We start from the raw sequence: 16,664 nt of genomic DNA on the forward strand, positions 1-16,664 counted from the left end.
GACCTCACCTCACCCTGGCCTGCTGTAAGGGGGATCTATATGGGGTTCCTCACCTCACCCTGGCCTGCTGTAAGGGGGGATCTATATGGGGGACCTCACCTCACCCTGGCCTGCTGTAAGGGGGGATCTATATGGGGGACATGGTCAGGGTGAGGTGAGGACCCCATATAGATCCCCCTTACAGCAGCCCAGTGTGAGGTGAGGTCCCCCATATAGGTCCCCCCTTACAGATTTCTAACTACTCAGTCAGTCACTAGTACAGTCAGACAGTACTACAATAGTAGTCTCTTACCTACCTTTTTTTCACCTGTCCCGACTCCCCAGGCGAGGTTTTTCCTGCAACACCACAGACAGACACCAGCTCTCTGGCCTCTCCCCCGCCGCCTTCTTTGCTGAGCCTGAATAATTGATGGCCATTGGTGATGATGCTGAGTCCTGACTGGACTCCTGTCGTCCGACTCCTCCTCCGCTCCTTGCCGCGCCGGCTTCTTCCATTGCTCACTGCCTGGTTCTCTCCCACGCTGTGCTGGGCGGCCACTGCACAGGCTAGTCCCTCCCCCAGACAGTCCCTCTCAGTCTCCGCACCGCACACCTCGCCCACCAGTCTACAGTGGGTGGCGCCGACATGATTGGGTTCAGGAGCTGAGCGGCCAGGGGCAGAGAGCAGCAGACACAGCAGCGGCGGCCATGGCACAATGTTTTCAGCGGGGTGGCAACAGGGGTGGCAAGGACTTCGTCTGGGGTGGCAATTGCCACCCCAGCTAGCCCTCTGACTCCGCCACCGAAGTCGGAGCGACTTGTGTCGCTCCTATTAGAACGGGTCCTGTGCTAATCTATGGCAGGCAACCCATGGCGACTTGTCAGGCGACCAAGTCGCCTGACAAATCGCCCCAGTGTGAACCGGTTCTTAATAAATAATAAATACAATGCATAAATATTTATACAAAAAAAAGTTTAAAAATTTATAAATAAAAGTGAATAAAAAGCTGAAAAACATGGCAACAAATATGTTTCTCTATTGGTTAATTTAAAAAAAAAACTCCAAAGCTCAGTAATTTAAAAATGGTGCTGATTACCCATTGGCACTTTCCTCACAAAGGGGTGGTATAAGCATTCGGACCCGATAGCCCAAGAGACTCCACATGGCCCTCTCAGCAGAGAAGACCCCGCCCAAGCATGTCAGGCAGAAGGGTGCTCACAGGCCAAACAATGGAATTGGCCAAACAATGATCAGGTAAGATGAGACAAGGAAAGCAGGTGACACATTCGCTATTCTTCTTTTCTAAACGGAAGGCTCAGTTTTTACAAGTAACTGTGGGTTTTAGGTCCCTTTCACATGGGGCTTTGGTCAGCAGGGGATCTGTCCGCTGATTCCCTGCTGAGCAGAGTGGGTGAATAATAGGTCCGTGTCTGCTCAGATTCTGCAGAGCGGACACGGACAGAGCCCGCTGTGCTGTATGGGCAGTCGAGTATAAACAGACACCATCTGTTTTGCACCTGACTGCCCTCTGCTCCAATGTGCCTAGTTGATGACCCTTCATTTGAAAGGAGAATTGATGCAATTTGGTAGGGTGATATGCCCCTTCTGACCCCAATTATTAAAACTTGCCTCTAAATCCAAAAACAAAAATATGATATTTGCTCCTTTTTTTTTTCTCTTAAACATAAGCCCCGTACACATGTACTGATCGTCGGCCGAACGATCGGCCGTCTTTTGTCCAGGGCTGTCGTGTCTGTTGAAAACTGCAAAAGACTGCACGCGAATTTTGTCGGCCAACAACAGACGACTGCAGAAGTGATGTCATGTGATGGTTAACTTTCCTTGTCTTTTTTCTTTTCTGAGCATGCCCAGTCTTGCTAATCTGCTGTCTGTCAGCCGAAATCTGTACTGACTGGCGAACAATCGGCCGTTCTGGTGACGGCCAACAAAAATTTTAAAGTCTGCACGACAGATTCTGTTCGGCCGAATGCGCTGTCGGCTGTCGGAAGCATCATACTAACAAGCCTACAATCGGCCGATCGGTCATCGGCCGAATATTTACGGCCGACAATCGGTACGTGTGTACGGGGCTATACTTTTGAAAGTGTTTTGTTGTATTTGTGTATGATAAGTCGAAAACATTATCTGTCTACCTTGTCAGAAAACTTGTGAGCTCACAATTTTCGACTTCTGATAAGTGCTATCTGTCTGTGCTGACTCTTATCAGGAGGGATGAGGTTCCGTTTCAGACCAAAGTATGATTTGACATTATCCCACTGCTAAATCTGACACCTTCCCCCTTTGGGCTCCTGATTGCTTGAAAGCTAGAGACCCCGAAAGGTCTGGTATGACATTGTTTTTTTGGTGTGGGGTCAACCTTAAAATACATACAAGGCCCTCAAAAGGATAAGTGTCTGGTATGTATGCTATATTTTTTGTTTTGTTTTATACAGTATATACAACCCCTGGCAAAAAGTATGGAATCACTCTTGGAAAATGTCCATTCAATTGTTTAATTGTGTAGAACAACTAAATCAAAGACATGTCTCAAAACTTTTAATTTACCAATCCAACCATCTAGTTTTAACCACTTTACCACTAGAGGATTTTGCTGTCTTACGTCTGGGCCACTTTTTGCGATTCGGCACTGTGCGACTTTAACTGACAATTGCGCGGTCGTGCGACGCCATACCCAAACGAAATTTGGGTCCTTTTTTTCCCACAAACAGAGCTTTCTTTTGGTGGTATTTGATTACCTGTGCGATTTTTACTTTTTGCGCTATAAACAAAAAAAGATCGTAAATTTTGAAAAAACAACAATATTTTTCACATTTTTTAATATGAAATTCCCCCCCAAAAAATGTAAAAATCAAAATTCTTTTAAATTTTTGGCCAATTTGTTTTCTGCTACCTAGGTTTGGTTTTTTTTTTTTTTTTTTTTTATCGGGACTGCGACATTGCGGCGGACAGATCGGACCCTTGACTGACATTTTTGACACTTTTGGGGTTACCAGTGACATTACTGCAGTAATCAGTGCTATATATATGCACTGTTACTGTAAAAATTACACTGGCAGGGAAGGGGTTAATTTTATTGGAGAGGGAGGGGTTAATGTATGCCTGGTGCTTACTGACGTGTGGGGGGAGGTGACTGAGTGACACAAGGACAGATCCAGGGTTCAGCTATGCTGAACCCTGCAATCTGACCCTGCCTGTCACTTAGGAGATCCGCCCGCTTGTGTAAACACAAGCGGGCGGATCTCCACACTAGATCCCCGACGATCGGGGAAGAGCAGCGGCGATCGCCGCTGCTCCTCCCCTGGCCCGACTCCCGCTGTGACTGAATACAGCAGGAGCAAGCCTCCGGCGGCGCGCGCGCGCCACCGAGAAAGGGGAGTGTCTGATGACGTAGATCTACATAGTCAGACGATAACGAGCCACTTTGCCGCAGTACTATTACCGTACGCAGACGGCAAGTGGTTAAGAAACACTTAAAAAAAAAAAGAAAAAAACTGTAGTCAATTGCAACTGTTTTTGCAGATCAAGCAGAGGAACAAAATATGGAATCACTCAATTTTGAAGAAAATATTGTGTAATCACCATGTACTTTGCAGTTCTAAAACAAACACCTGCATCAGATGACATCCTGAAAAATGTCATCATCATCAAACATCCTTTCAATTGATGGAATAAGAAAAGGGTCCAAAATCTCAATATAAACTTGTGCATTTATTGAAGATTTATTAACTGTCACCCCCCCCCCCCCCATACCTTTACCTGATATGCAACCCCATATCATCAAAAGTTCCAGCATCATCACCCTGCCCAATGCAGATTCGTGATTCATACTGAATATCACTTCCATCCAGTCATCCGCAGTCCACGATTGCTTTTATTTAGCCCACTGTAACCTTGTTTTTTTTTTTTTCTGTTAAGGTGTTAATGATGGTTTTCGTACAAATCAAATGGGAAGGTTGTTAAAGGGAAGCGTACTTGTAGACCAAGGAAGACATCAAAGCGTTAAGATAGAAAACTTGCCTTGAAAACATAAAATGCACAACAAAACAAATGAGGAACAAATGGTAAGAAACTGGAGTCAATTTCTGTGTGTGACCGAACTGTAAGACATCGCCTAAAGGAAATGGGATTTACATACAGAAAAACCAAAACCATCATTATCCCCTAAACAGAAAAAACAAAACAAAGCTACAGTGGGCTAAAGAAAAGCAATCATGGACTGTGGATGACTGGATGGCAGTGATATTTAGTGATTAAAGCGGAGTTCCACCCTGAAAAACATTTTTTAGATAAAAATACCTCCGGGACAGTCAGGGCTAGTGCATTTAGGCAACGATAGCCTCTGAACTGTCCCCGGATTCACTTATCTTTTAGAAGAAATGCTTACCTTGAAAATGTCTTGTCCAGCGCTGCCATCTCTGAAGCTGGAGCTTCCTCTTCAGTGTCCTCTTCGGTGATGTCGGAGTCCCAGAATGCCCTGCTCGTCACTTCCGGGGCAGGCGCGTCAACCCTGCACATCTTCTGGGCATGCCCAGAAGCTGTTTAGCAGGGAATGATGCGCCTGCCCCGGAAGTGACGAGCGGGGCCGGTGCAGGCGCATTGATTCCTGGGAGTGATGACGCTCATCTCCCAGGAGTATTGCAAGCAGGAAGAGATGGCGTGGGCCGCGGCTGCAGAGGGAGGGAGAGAAAGGAAGGTAAGTATATTTTCTTTAAAAACAAGGTAAATAAAGAAAGAAAAATATTGACACTTTGGCCCCAATTTGGACATTTTAACTTAGGGGTGCACTCACTTTTGTTGCCAGCGATTTAGACATAACTGGCTGTGTGTTGGGTTTTTTTGAGGGACAGCAAATTTACACTGTTATACAAGCTGTACACTCACTACTTTACATTGTAGCAAAGTGTAATTTATTCAGTGTTGTCACATATAAAAAGATATAATAAAATATTTACAAAAATGTAAGGGGTGTACTCACTTTTGTGAGATACTGTCAATAATAATATAACAGCATGGGGTTTCCCCTTAAAATACTTATCAGACCCTTTATTCTTATGAAGATCTGGTATAGGTTTTAATGTAGACCTCACTGTACTGTCTAGGACCACCCACTGGGGCTTTGTAACTTCTAAGCAAAGAAAAATCAAAAATAGATTAAAGATAAAACTAATGGAATTTTTTTTTTTTTACAATTTGGATACATTTCTGTAAAGACTGGTGGGAAATTATATAATGGAATTATTATTTTTTCTTCCACAGTTCACGATGTGTTCCAGAGAATATAGATGTGGCTGATACTATATTATATACAGGATGTATCTGCTATATTAAAGCTGCTTTCTTTGTGGCTTCCGACAAATATTATATTCAGATTAAGTCGCATGGGATTTCCATCGCAAACACAACTTTTTTAGCAGCAGAAAAAGGTAAAACTCACTAATGCCAACTGATTGAAGAATATTACAATTGAAGCAAATAGGAAATTGTTGTATTAAAGTTTTCACTCGGATTATATTTATGGTCTAATAATATTGTGTTATGATCTGGTTCAATGGGTTGCTCAAGTTGAGAGGTGTAGAGCTTTATGTATCTGATTGTCTATACAAAGTGACTAAAGTTGTGATCATGCCCAGAGATGTCATGTTGGAAGATGGAGTTTTCTATGCAGGTAAGGATTTACCATTAGGCACAGCAAGCTTGTGGCTGTCAGAGATGTATAGTAACTAAGTAGAACTACTTCACTACTGTACTTAAGTACCGAAAGCCGGTATCTGTACTTTCCTAGAGTAGAATTTTTTTCTCCTACTTCCACTTTTACTTCACTACATTTTTTCAATGATTTCAATACTTCTACTCCGATATTTTTTTTTTTTTGTGCTGCATAGTTACTCGTTACAATTCTAAAAAATACCACTGCCAGAACAGTAGATGGCAGGTTTCATGAAGCTCAAAACATGTGTATTATCAGCGCATACGAAAATAAAAGCTACTGTATGTATAAATAAAAGCTGCATTTGAAATAATAAAAAACAATATGATGTTCAAACTTTTGACTTCTTTCTTTAATAACTACATAACACAGTACTTTTACTTTCAGTACTTGAGTAGCATTTTTTTTTCAAAACTACTGGTACTTTTACTTTCAGTACTTGAGTAGCAAAATTTAAAAAAAAAACTACTTGCAATACTTAAGTACAAAAAATGTTGAATACTTTAGTATTTCTACTCAAGTCACTTTTTGATCGAGCACTTCCACTTCTACTCAAGTCACTTTTTGATCAAGCACTTGTACTTTTACTCAAGTATGGGTTTCGAGAACTTTATACAACTCTGGTGGCTGTAGCTAGCAGATGTAAATAACAGTCTTTTACCTATATAGCTACTGGTTGCTTGATTTTGCCCATTATAAAAGTAGATACAGTCATCTAATTTAAAGCCTATCTCCAGTCAGAAGGGTGATAAAGAAAAACCCAGAATAGGAGGTTGGTGGGCGTAATAAGTGTGCTGGAGTCAGTGGTAGTGTAGCACCCTGCGCGCTAGAGGAGCGGGCTGTGCTTCTATGAGTGAAAGAAGGCTCCGCTCTCCCAACCAACCAGCTTAACACTACAATGAGGAACAGCTTCAGCCTTCATGTCTCTGCAAAGAAACCACGCCCTTGACATGTTTTGCTCCACCCACCAGGGCTTAGTCATAGGATGGGAGCCTGGAGCAGGATGAGGGTATTTTATGCATCATCAGCCCTCTGGAAGCTTGAGTGTATAATTTAAACAAAGCAGGTGAATGGTGTTATGTGTGAGTAAAGCATGGTTATGTTGCCAGTGAGAGCGATGGAAGCTATATTGCAAAACAAAATGTATTCTTCTTTTCTCATTTTTTTTTTTATTAGCTACTATTCTCTGATACTTTTGTTTATATTGACTGATTTATTCGTCGACTAATTTTTTATTTTACTTTTCCCTTTTTATTTTTTTATTATTCATTCACTCTTTCTTTAATCATTACTGTTTCCATTTATATAGATTTTTCACAAGTTAATTATATTTTATTTTATTAAGTAATATTTTTTTTTTTTTTTTTTAATTTTTCCCTACTTTCTTATCTTAGATTTATTTTTTTGCTTGGTTTTTGTTTTTCACCATTATGGTTTGCAACATAGCTTCCACTGCTCTCACTGGCAACTGCTTTGTTTAAAATACACACTCAAGCTTATAGCAGAAAGAAATAATAAAAAAACAAATAAAAAAAGAATAAAGAATAAAAAGTGAAAAGTAAAACATAAAAAATAGTCGATAAATAAATAACAGTCAATAAAAATAAAAGAAACAGGGAATAGTAACTAATAAGAAAATAAATAAAAAGTAAAAAAATAAAAAAAAATTTCACTTTGTATCCATACTGGTGTTCCTATAAGTGTTTTCAGAAACTTTGTTCAACCAGGTGTGTCAGAGGGGTCGAAGTTGTTCACATAACAGAGAACCTAATCAAGCAAGCGTTTCCTGCAGGAGTGGCACTACATTAGTAAGAAATGCCCCTGTCACAGTGTTTAGAATAGTATGCCATTATTAATGTTCAGTGACAGAAGTTTTCCAGGACCAGTGGTAGGTGGGATTTTTAAAGTCCCTCATTTATTAGGTTCAGTGGAATCCTAAATGTGCCCTTCAGCACTGGTGTCAGTGGGGCCATTATTAATGTCCTCCTACAAGCACTGGTGTCAGTGGGATCCTAACTGTCCTTCCCAGCATTAGTGTTATTGGGACTTATCTATGCTCAATGTTCTGTGCTGCTCCTCATGATGACGTCACTGCTAAGACTATAAGGGCACCAACGGGCAGGAAATCACAATGCCCATAGTACCTGTAGTAGATTGCCTGGTGCTAAAATGTTCTACGTTCTGGCATTCAGCAGCCACTGCCAATCTGCACAGCTGTTCCTTCAGGGTGCAACTAGAAAGCTTTGCATGCAGGGCCTTTGCATTGTATAAGCCAGTTTACCCCAACCAGTTGACTGCTACTCCATAATACAATACATATGTTAATAATTGAAGGGGAATTATCAAATGATCTGGAAGTCAACCAAGATGTTAGACACTGTTACACTATAAGGTCAATGTTGGTATTTGATATTGCCTTTAGTTGGCCATACATGGATCAAAATTCAGCTGGTTCAGCAGGGTCCGGACACATTTCGATCCATGCATGGTCTAGCTGGTTGTCTATCAATTAACCTGTGTACAACCAGCCTGTTGGATTTTTCCCAAACTATGAGTACCACCAGCTATAGCTGGCAACACTGATCAGTGTATTCTGCCAGCAGAGAAGGCTCCCCTCTGGCACAATACAATAGCTCAGGGGGGGAGTGATTCTGCTGGTTGAACGAAAAAAAAAAATAATCATGACTGCTTCAGAAAGAGTAATGAGAATTAGACATCAACCTTGGCGGCATGTGTCAGATAAAACAGAACCTTGCTTATGCTGTTGGCCATGATATGTTATCTTGAAGGCTCCAATTCTTTAAAGTGTTTGTTACCCTAGAAAAAAATAAAATAAATTGATCCTGGATCCTTAAAGCATGTTCTACATGTGGCACCCTCCTAGGTAGGTGCTAGAGAGAAAGTATAGTTTTGGGTCCTGTCTGTTTATCAGAAGGACTGCAGGTAAATCTATATTGTTCTCTGCTTACCAGAGAGCAGGATCTGTTAGTGAGGTCTGCTCCTTGTGCTCAGGTGCAACTCGTTCTGTCTGCAGAGTGTTTCACACTGATCCAATAGGAAGGCATATTGGACAGTGGGAGGAAACCTGATGAATGAGTGCACAGGCTTTTTATACAGCCCTGGTGATTTGACAAAGGGAAGTGCCTCCGGGCATGCTGGGATACTGTATAAAAGCCAGGAGCACATGTGCCCAGGTTTTTTCGGCTGGATAGCAGAGTTCCAGAGGGAGGGAGCGGCTGCCTCCTCTGTAGAGGAGTAGTAAGGCCTCAGGTAGTTGACTTGATAGCCTAGAGAGGAACTGAACCCAGAGGTCCTGTGAAGCTGACTGAAAGGGGAGACACCGGAGGATCTGATTCTGCAAAACAGTGAGTACAGATCTGTGTCAGGGGGCCTGACCTGAGGGGGGCCACCCCTGCAGCTAGGAGAGTCAGTGGACGGGTATCAGTAAAGGGGATGCTAGTGAGTGTCCTGAAGATAATATAGGTTCCCAATCTATTGCTGGAGAGAAAAGAGCAAGGAGACTTAACCCTTTCCATACATGTGGCAGTATGGATTAAGCAGTGCAGCTACTTCCACAAGCAACCTGGTCAGGCCAAGTGAGAGTTGTCTTTATCCATTGTGAATAGTTACAGTTGGAGTATCCCACTATTCCCTTCTGCCATCCAAGTTCCAAAATAAACACTAAAAACCAAGACCTCTGGACTGTTTATTGTGTGACGAGCCATGGGGAGTAAGGAAGGATGTGTGAACTGTACCTCAAGTGTCTGTGTGCTGGTAATCGCAGGAGGCCCGAAAAGTCGTCTTACAGCAGGCCCTATGGGGACAGTGCTACATACAGCACAGTGCTTGTGCTGTGTATTTTGGCCCTCTGTATACCCTAAAATACTTGTCTGATCCCGCCTGGTTCTGCCCTCCCCCCTGAAAACTGACCATGGTTTATCATTGGGCGCTGAGCCCTGACACCGTGGTCAGTGTATGTGCCTTCATCATCCGCAGCTGTCTTCTCTGCTCTTCTGTTTCCTCCACCCCCCTCCCTGCCTGTTAGCTCCGTCCACTCACAGAGGGGATGGCATGCTTATACAAAAGTGGGTTAACAACCACTTTATAGAATGCTGAGAAAGAAGTGTATCAATAATGGGCCTGAACAGCGTCAAAAACAAGTTTTGTTTTTCTTTAGAAAAAGACATCATATATTGTTTATGCCTTTGATAAACCAACCCATATGAATCAGTGAAATTAATCAGTTTACACCTCTGGGATGCAGTGCATTGTGTTAATGTGTATTCTGTTAAGGCAGCCCATTTAAATGAGTGGACTGGTAACGTACCACAACGTTCCAAAAAAGGGACCGTTTTTGACAAAGCTGTGCACCACCCCAAGTGGTAGTGCATTGTGATGTGCTGCAAAACGTGCATTGGAGTAAAGGAAGTGGAAGCTGCGTTGCCTTAATGCACACAATGGCACCCAACAAGCGACAATGTGCAACTGTTAAGTGCACTTCACTGCTCCACAAAGGTGTGTATGGCCCTTTACCATCCTAAGAACTTTCATATTTTCAGACCTTGATTCAAATTGTCGTACCTATCAGTAAGTTACAGCTCATGCTTTACTGCCGAGCAGAAATGCTGTATTACATCTTTATACTGGCAGTTTAACCAACATGCAGGACCTGATCAGTACTGTACACATTATTTAGCTTCCTTCACAGACAGAAGGTGGCAAGAAAGGCAGCTATGGCTTGTCAAATTTATATTTCGTATTATAATATTACAGTAAAAGTGTAACGATAAATATCTGCTGTAGCGAAGTTTGAAATTTTAACCACTTCAATACAGGTTACTTTCACCCCCTTCCTGCCCAGGCCAATTTTCCCCTTTTAGCGCTGTTGCATTTTGAATGACAATTGCGCGGTCATGCAACACTGTACCTACACCAAATTTGTCATTTTCCCCCCACAAACCCTTTGCTCAGCAGAATGTATTTTGTATACTTCTGTACAGTGAGTGCATGGATACTGTGAAGATTGTAGTCAGCCATGCCGTGAGGAGCAGTGGGACTATCTTCAGAGACAGTATGGAGGGCCTTGCTTGTACATGTGTTGGGGAGAGGACTATTGACATTGCTTATTACAGCAGGATAATTCTCTTGCCTGGCAAAGAGGGACAGCTGGCTCCGGGAGAGGGAGGCGCAACTGGGGCCATGTTGCAAGTAAGAAGAGTGGATGCACGTATGGCAAGGGACGCGGTCCGCTTTACAGTAACTTCCCTGTGGGCTAGAGAGAGAGAGCACGGCATGGGAAGAGTTACTGTACCGCGCAGGAAAGCGCGATCCACACAGCACTGCCTAGCAGGAGGAGCCACCGCTCAACAAGGAAAAAGGGTGGAGACATCGGTCGCACCCAGCCAATCAGGAGTGACTAGGGGAGACCATTTAATACCCCCCAACATGGAGCTTGCTGGAGAGCAGAAGTGTGTGACCATGGTCGCTTCACCTCCTGGCAGGGAACCTGCTAGGCAGACACCAGATCAGACTGGCCAGCCCAACCAAACCTTTGTGTGGGACACAGGCATTTGGATGCTGCCAGAAGGAGGACTTGCGCTGTGCACAGGAGGAGGCCTAGAGTACCTGGGAGCGGTATGTCCTCAATGCACAAATGCTACTATGAAAGTGCAAGCGTGGAGTCAATGCTGGCAGTGTGGCTATCTGTTGCTGCGGGCAGAGAAGAGTGAGGGGTGGCCCAGGCAGATGTGTGTGTTTTGGGAGTCACTCAGAAGGTGACCGGTACAGAGTCCAGGTTCCTCCGCGGAGGCGGGAGGGGCATGATTCGTGTTATGATGAAGCTGGAGGCCATGCAACGTTGACAGTGGGCCAGCATTATCAGTGAAAGGGACTCGGTCACTGGGATCTCTAGGAAGAGGGTGCATGCCTGTCCAGCAGGCCGGGAAGTGGCCAGAGGGTGCACCAACCCCTACCGCAGCAGCAGCAAGGTCTGCCTCTATTCCTATTCAGCCACGAACATGGCCTGCGGCCACCAAGGCCTCACCTACAAGCACTAGTGGTGAGAAGGAAGCTGGAATTGTCAATGTGGGATCTCCCTTCTTCCAGTATAAGTATGGATCTATAGAGGTGGGAATCGACTGATGAAATGGAATGGGATTGGGGTTCTTAAAGTTTGGAGCAGCCCACCAGGCCCTGAAGTTGTCACCGTTCCTGATAAAGAGACCAAAGAAGCCATAGAAAGAGGAGAGTCCCAGATCTGACTCCACTTGCAAACTACGCCCGGGCTCGGGACCAAAATGAAGCTTATGAATTTCTAATTATGAGGGAAGAGACCCCCTTCTCATTGCCGGGGAGAGGTAATAGGAAAACTCTCCACTGCTTATCTAGAATGCAGAGGTGGATGCAGCGCAAGGTGGCGATGGAGTACGGATATGATTATCCATATGCTCCCAGGGAGGTCATGCCCTGTGGGTGTAACGAGGCAATTTGGGACTTCCTCTTCATCCCCAAACCTTTCAGAGACTCACCCAGGGTGGACCTGAAAGAAAAATGTAATGCAGTGAAAACGCAGTGGTACTATGGACGGTCCATTTATGTTGATAAGGTGGAGGTGCACCGTCCAGACGGATCGGGCCAGGCCTGGTCCATCCGAGTGCGGGACAGTCAGGGAGCCCTTGTTAGGGTCCGCCATCCTGAATATTACATCTAAAGTGTATTTCCTCATTGCAAAACTGTGGACTGAAGGCTGGCTAGCCATTATACTGACCGAAAGAAAGGGACAAAATTATAATGCTGAATTATACAAGTTTCCATTCCGAGTTGAAAGTGTTGTGTTATTTTGCAGACCCCTTGGGCCATCGGGCCAGGGTCCTAAGGAAATACTCTTGACTATGTAAGATCCCTTGAGCCAGGATCTTTTTGGATCACAAATACTGTACAAGAAACTGTGCAAGTTGCAAGGCAAGAAAGAAAAAAAAAAAAAACGGATGGCCATCACAGCCTTGGGCGGTGCATCCAGGAAGTTTGGTGAGGGGTGCTCTGGAAGACCCCTTACATTTCTCTGACTCAGCAGGACTGCAGGCCACTCAGGCTCCGGTGGTTTGCCCTGTTTCCTAGAAGAAGTGTTCAGAGTGACAGCAGGAAGATGCTGTGTCTAACTTCTTCCAGGACTCTGCATAGGTAGTCAGTGATAGGGCACAGATTCCCTCAGGAGGAGGGGGGATTGGATTCGGCATGTCAAGCACTGATTAGCAGAGGAGTCAGGGAGTGGAGTGAGAAGGTCGCCCCTGCAGGGAGGGTGTTCTCACTCAACTGTTCAGATAGTCAGGCCTGTGATTGTTATATGTGTGCAGGTGACTAACCTTTCATTTCTCTCTACAGGTGGGCTCACGGTAGAGACAGTCAGTTAGGAAGTTTGTTTATCTAAAATTCCAACCAGGCTGATTTTATTTGGTGGGGGGTGCATCCATCCATGCACCTTAAATAATTTGTATATTTGTACAGCATACATAGTTTTTTTTCACTTAACTTATTTGTACAATTGTTTTTCCCTTTTTCCAAGTTTGTGGCATACTCCTGATTTTTTGGCAGATTTCTTTCTAGGAGGTGGTTGCCTCAGAGCCAATGGGGACATGGCTCATTTTTGGTGGGGGGTGGATGTAGCACCCTCCTAGGTAGGTGCTGGGAAAAGCATATGGGTGACCCTGCCTGCTTATCGGGGGGGGGGGGCTTGATTGTTCAGCTAGGCTGTCTTGTGTTTCCAGGTGTGACTGTTGAGTTGGGGAGTCTCCCCACTGTATCCAATGATGGCTCTTGTTGGACAGTGGAGGAAACCTGACCAATAGCACACTAGGGCTTATATCAAGTCCCAGTGGGCGGTACTGACTGCAGTGCATCCTGGGATGAGGTATAAGTCTGAGGGGAGCACATGACAGAGCGTCTTTGGTGGGAAGCAGAGTCCCAGGAGGAGGACGACAGCTGTCTCTCCTCCTCTCAGCGTATGGAAAGGTCCTTGGCAGTCGGCCAAGAGGACAGAAGTTTGAGCTGAGCTGCATTGAGAGGGATCCAGAGTGCTGAGGACCGATTGGAGCTGCTGGGGCAGAAGTTTCAAGGAAAGCAGTGTCGTGAGTACTGTAAACTGCCCTGGGGTCTGCCTAGGATAGGGGACCACTCCAAAAGGTTAGAGGGATAGAGGGATCCAGGAGCCAGCTAACCAGTAGGAGGCTTAGAAAGGGGGTGCCAGAGTCTAAGCCCTGAAGAGAAGTGTGTGTAAAGAGGGTGCTGGTGCAGGCCCTGAATAGTTAAGCGTTGCAGCAGATGTACAAGTAGCTTTCCCAAAGGAAAGTGATAAGGAAGCTTAAACAAGGACTTTGTGCCACAAGAAAGTGTCAGAAGTCAGCTCGGTGTTAACAGACAGCAAGTCAGCGTTAACCAGAGCCAACCAGGGTTGACCGGCATTCAGTCAGCTTCAAGTCAGCGTCAGCAGGCATTTTTCTAGTTGTCCCACTCGCATTGTATATAGTTAAGCCAGAGGAGTATCCCACTCATCCCTTCTCCCATCCAAGTTCTCAATAAACCAAAAAAAAACAAAGATACTGGACTGTTCTTTGTCTCGGTTCTCACACTTGGAGAACATGCTTAAATGTGCTGTTGTTGCTAGCGGTAACCCTGACGGACCCACATCCAATAAAACGGCTGGGAATCCTGCCACATGAACATGACTTTACTACCACTTTAACGCTTCCTATCTGGTCCTGCTGTGCATGCTTTGGATGCTCTGCCAACCTCTATGTACCTACTATGTCCTGTAGTAATACAGGGGTCAGCACTACTCAGAGGATGACTAAGCAATGGAAACACCTGGAAGTTTTAGATCGCCTTGGCGGCTGGAGTTCTGCAAACTTTTAGGCCATTTTCCATGATCGTTGTTTATCCTCTTTTACATGGTGGTCTTAGAGTCATCACAAGAAGCTCCAGAAAAGATCCAGAGTACAAACCTTATTCCTTGCATTGGCGCCAGTGATACTAAGAAATTAGAAATGAACCATTGAGTCCCGGTTCACACTTGTGCGATGCGGGAAGGCTGCAAATTCGCAGCCTGTTCCTGCATCGCAAACGCACATCTGACAGTTCACACTGCCATATGCGATACGCAGGGGGTGTCAATGAAATGTTAACGACACCCCCAGTTTGATCGCATATCGCAGTGCGATCTGACAGTTCACACAGGATCGGATCGCACAAGTGTGAACTGCTGTGCGATCCGATCCTGATGCGGCTGCCAAAAAGGGTCCCTGTGCGTGTTTGCTGCGGGTGCGGTGCGAATTTAGCCATACAAAGTGAATGGCTGAATTCACATCCGCACATCCGATCGCATGTAATGAAGGAGCAGTGCGCTCCGAATTACATGCGATCGCCGCACTCGCACAAATGTGAACCGGCCCTGAAGGAGGGGCCAGTTTTTCATGTCCCACTGTAAAACGAATCAGCGTGGAATAAAAAATGCACATACAGCATTGCAAAGAGAGTGGAATATGGAATTTATAAAATTTTGTACATACATAAAATACGCTAACTATACATATAGTCTTTCAGAAGATCGCATTTGAAATGAATGGCAGTAGGGACTCTTTAAGGCGAATGTACATGCCTTCTAAGGCATTGAATTGCACATATTGGACAGCGAGGCATAATGGTTTACAAGAGGTTTGAAAGAAAATATCTTTGTCAAACTGGAATAACCATCTCTAAACAAGGGTGGGGGGCTCCAACATCTTTTATTACTTACATGAACCACTTCAGCTTCAGAAGGTTTTACCTCCTTAATGACCAGGACTTTTTTTTGTGATTCGACACTGCGTTAGTTTAGCGAAAAAATTGCAAGTAATATTGTTGGTCGGCCGCAAGTACAATTGATATCCTTTTTTCCCCACAAATAGAGCTTTCTTTTGGTGGTATTTGATCACCTCTGTAGTTTTTATATTTTGCGCTATAAACAAAAAAAGAGTGAACATTTTGAAAAAAACTATATTTTTTACTTTCTGCTATAAAACATTCCCAATAAAAAAATGTAAAAATCTAATTTTTTTTAGGCCAATTTGTACTGTGCTACATATTTTTGGTAAAAAAAATCCCAAAAAGCATAATTGGTTTGCACAAAAGTTATAGCGTTTACAAACTATGGGATAGATTTTTGGAAAGATTTTTTATTTAATTTTTGTTTTATTATTAATGGCGACGATTAGGGATTTTTAGCAGGACTGCGATATTGCGTAGGACAGATCGGACCGCTAACTGACATTTTTGACACTTTTTGGGGACCAGTAACCTTAATACAGTAATCAGCGCTAAATAATATGCACTGTTATTGTATAAATGACACTGGCAGGGAAGGGGTTAATACTGGGGGTTATCAAGGGGTTAAATGTATGCCTATATGTGCTTACTAACTGTGGGGGGGGGGGCTCTGTGACAGGCACACGGAGATCAGTGTTTTAGCTTAGCTCAGGAGAGCCGCCTGCTTTGTTTACATAGGCAGGCGGCTCTCCTGTCAGTTTCCCCAAAAATCGCGGAAGGCCGGCGGCGATCGAGCTCGCTCCTCCCGTGGTCTGACTCCGGCTGTGTCTAATCACAGCTGAGACCGCGTGCACATAATCATGTACATGTACGTGATTATGCGCAGCCGAGCCGCCCTGCCGCAGTAAATAGGCGTGGGGCGGTCGGCAAGTGGTAAATGTCATTTTAACATCTTTATCTCAGCGATTTGATGATTCACACCTTCAGTCATGTAACTTGAACAATTGTCCTAAAAGTCATGGTACCATGGTGATTAAATTATGAAGTTAGAACAGGATTTTACAAAGTTTCATACCTTCCATCCTGTCCTTGGGTAGTTAACATTTGCCTTGACACATTCGGTGGTGATTGGATTAAAGGAGTTATAAAGGCAGAAGGTTT

General features: G+C 44.2%; 1 protein-coding gene across 1 annotated transcript in view; it reads left to right on the top strand.

The window, feature by feature from the left end:
• The window catches only part of LOC309558634 (interleukin-4 receptor subunit alpha-like), a gene marked incomplete at both ends in the record, with an annotated part of 136,146 nt that overhangs the window by 47,576 nt on the left and 71,906 nt on the right, over positions 1 to 16,664 (top strand). The window contains one exon of the mRNA XM_082261700.1: positions 5,258 to 5,424. Coding sequence (XP_082117826.1) covers positions 5,258 to 5,424 — 167 coding nt within the window. The remainder of the gene's footprint in view (positions 1 to 5,257; positions 5,425 to 16,664) is intronic.

The sequence above is a fragment of the Pelophylax lessonae genome, assembly GCF_965119305.1.
Source record: "Pelophylax lessonae genome assembly, chromosome: 6".
NCBI classification, from domain to species: domain Eukaryota; kingdom Metazoa; phylum Chordata; class Amphibia; order Anura; family Ranidae; genus Pelophylax; species Pelophylax lessonae.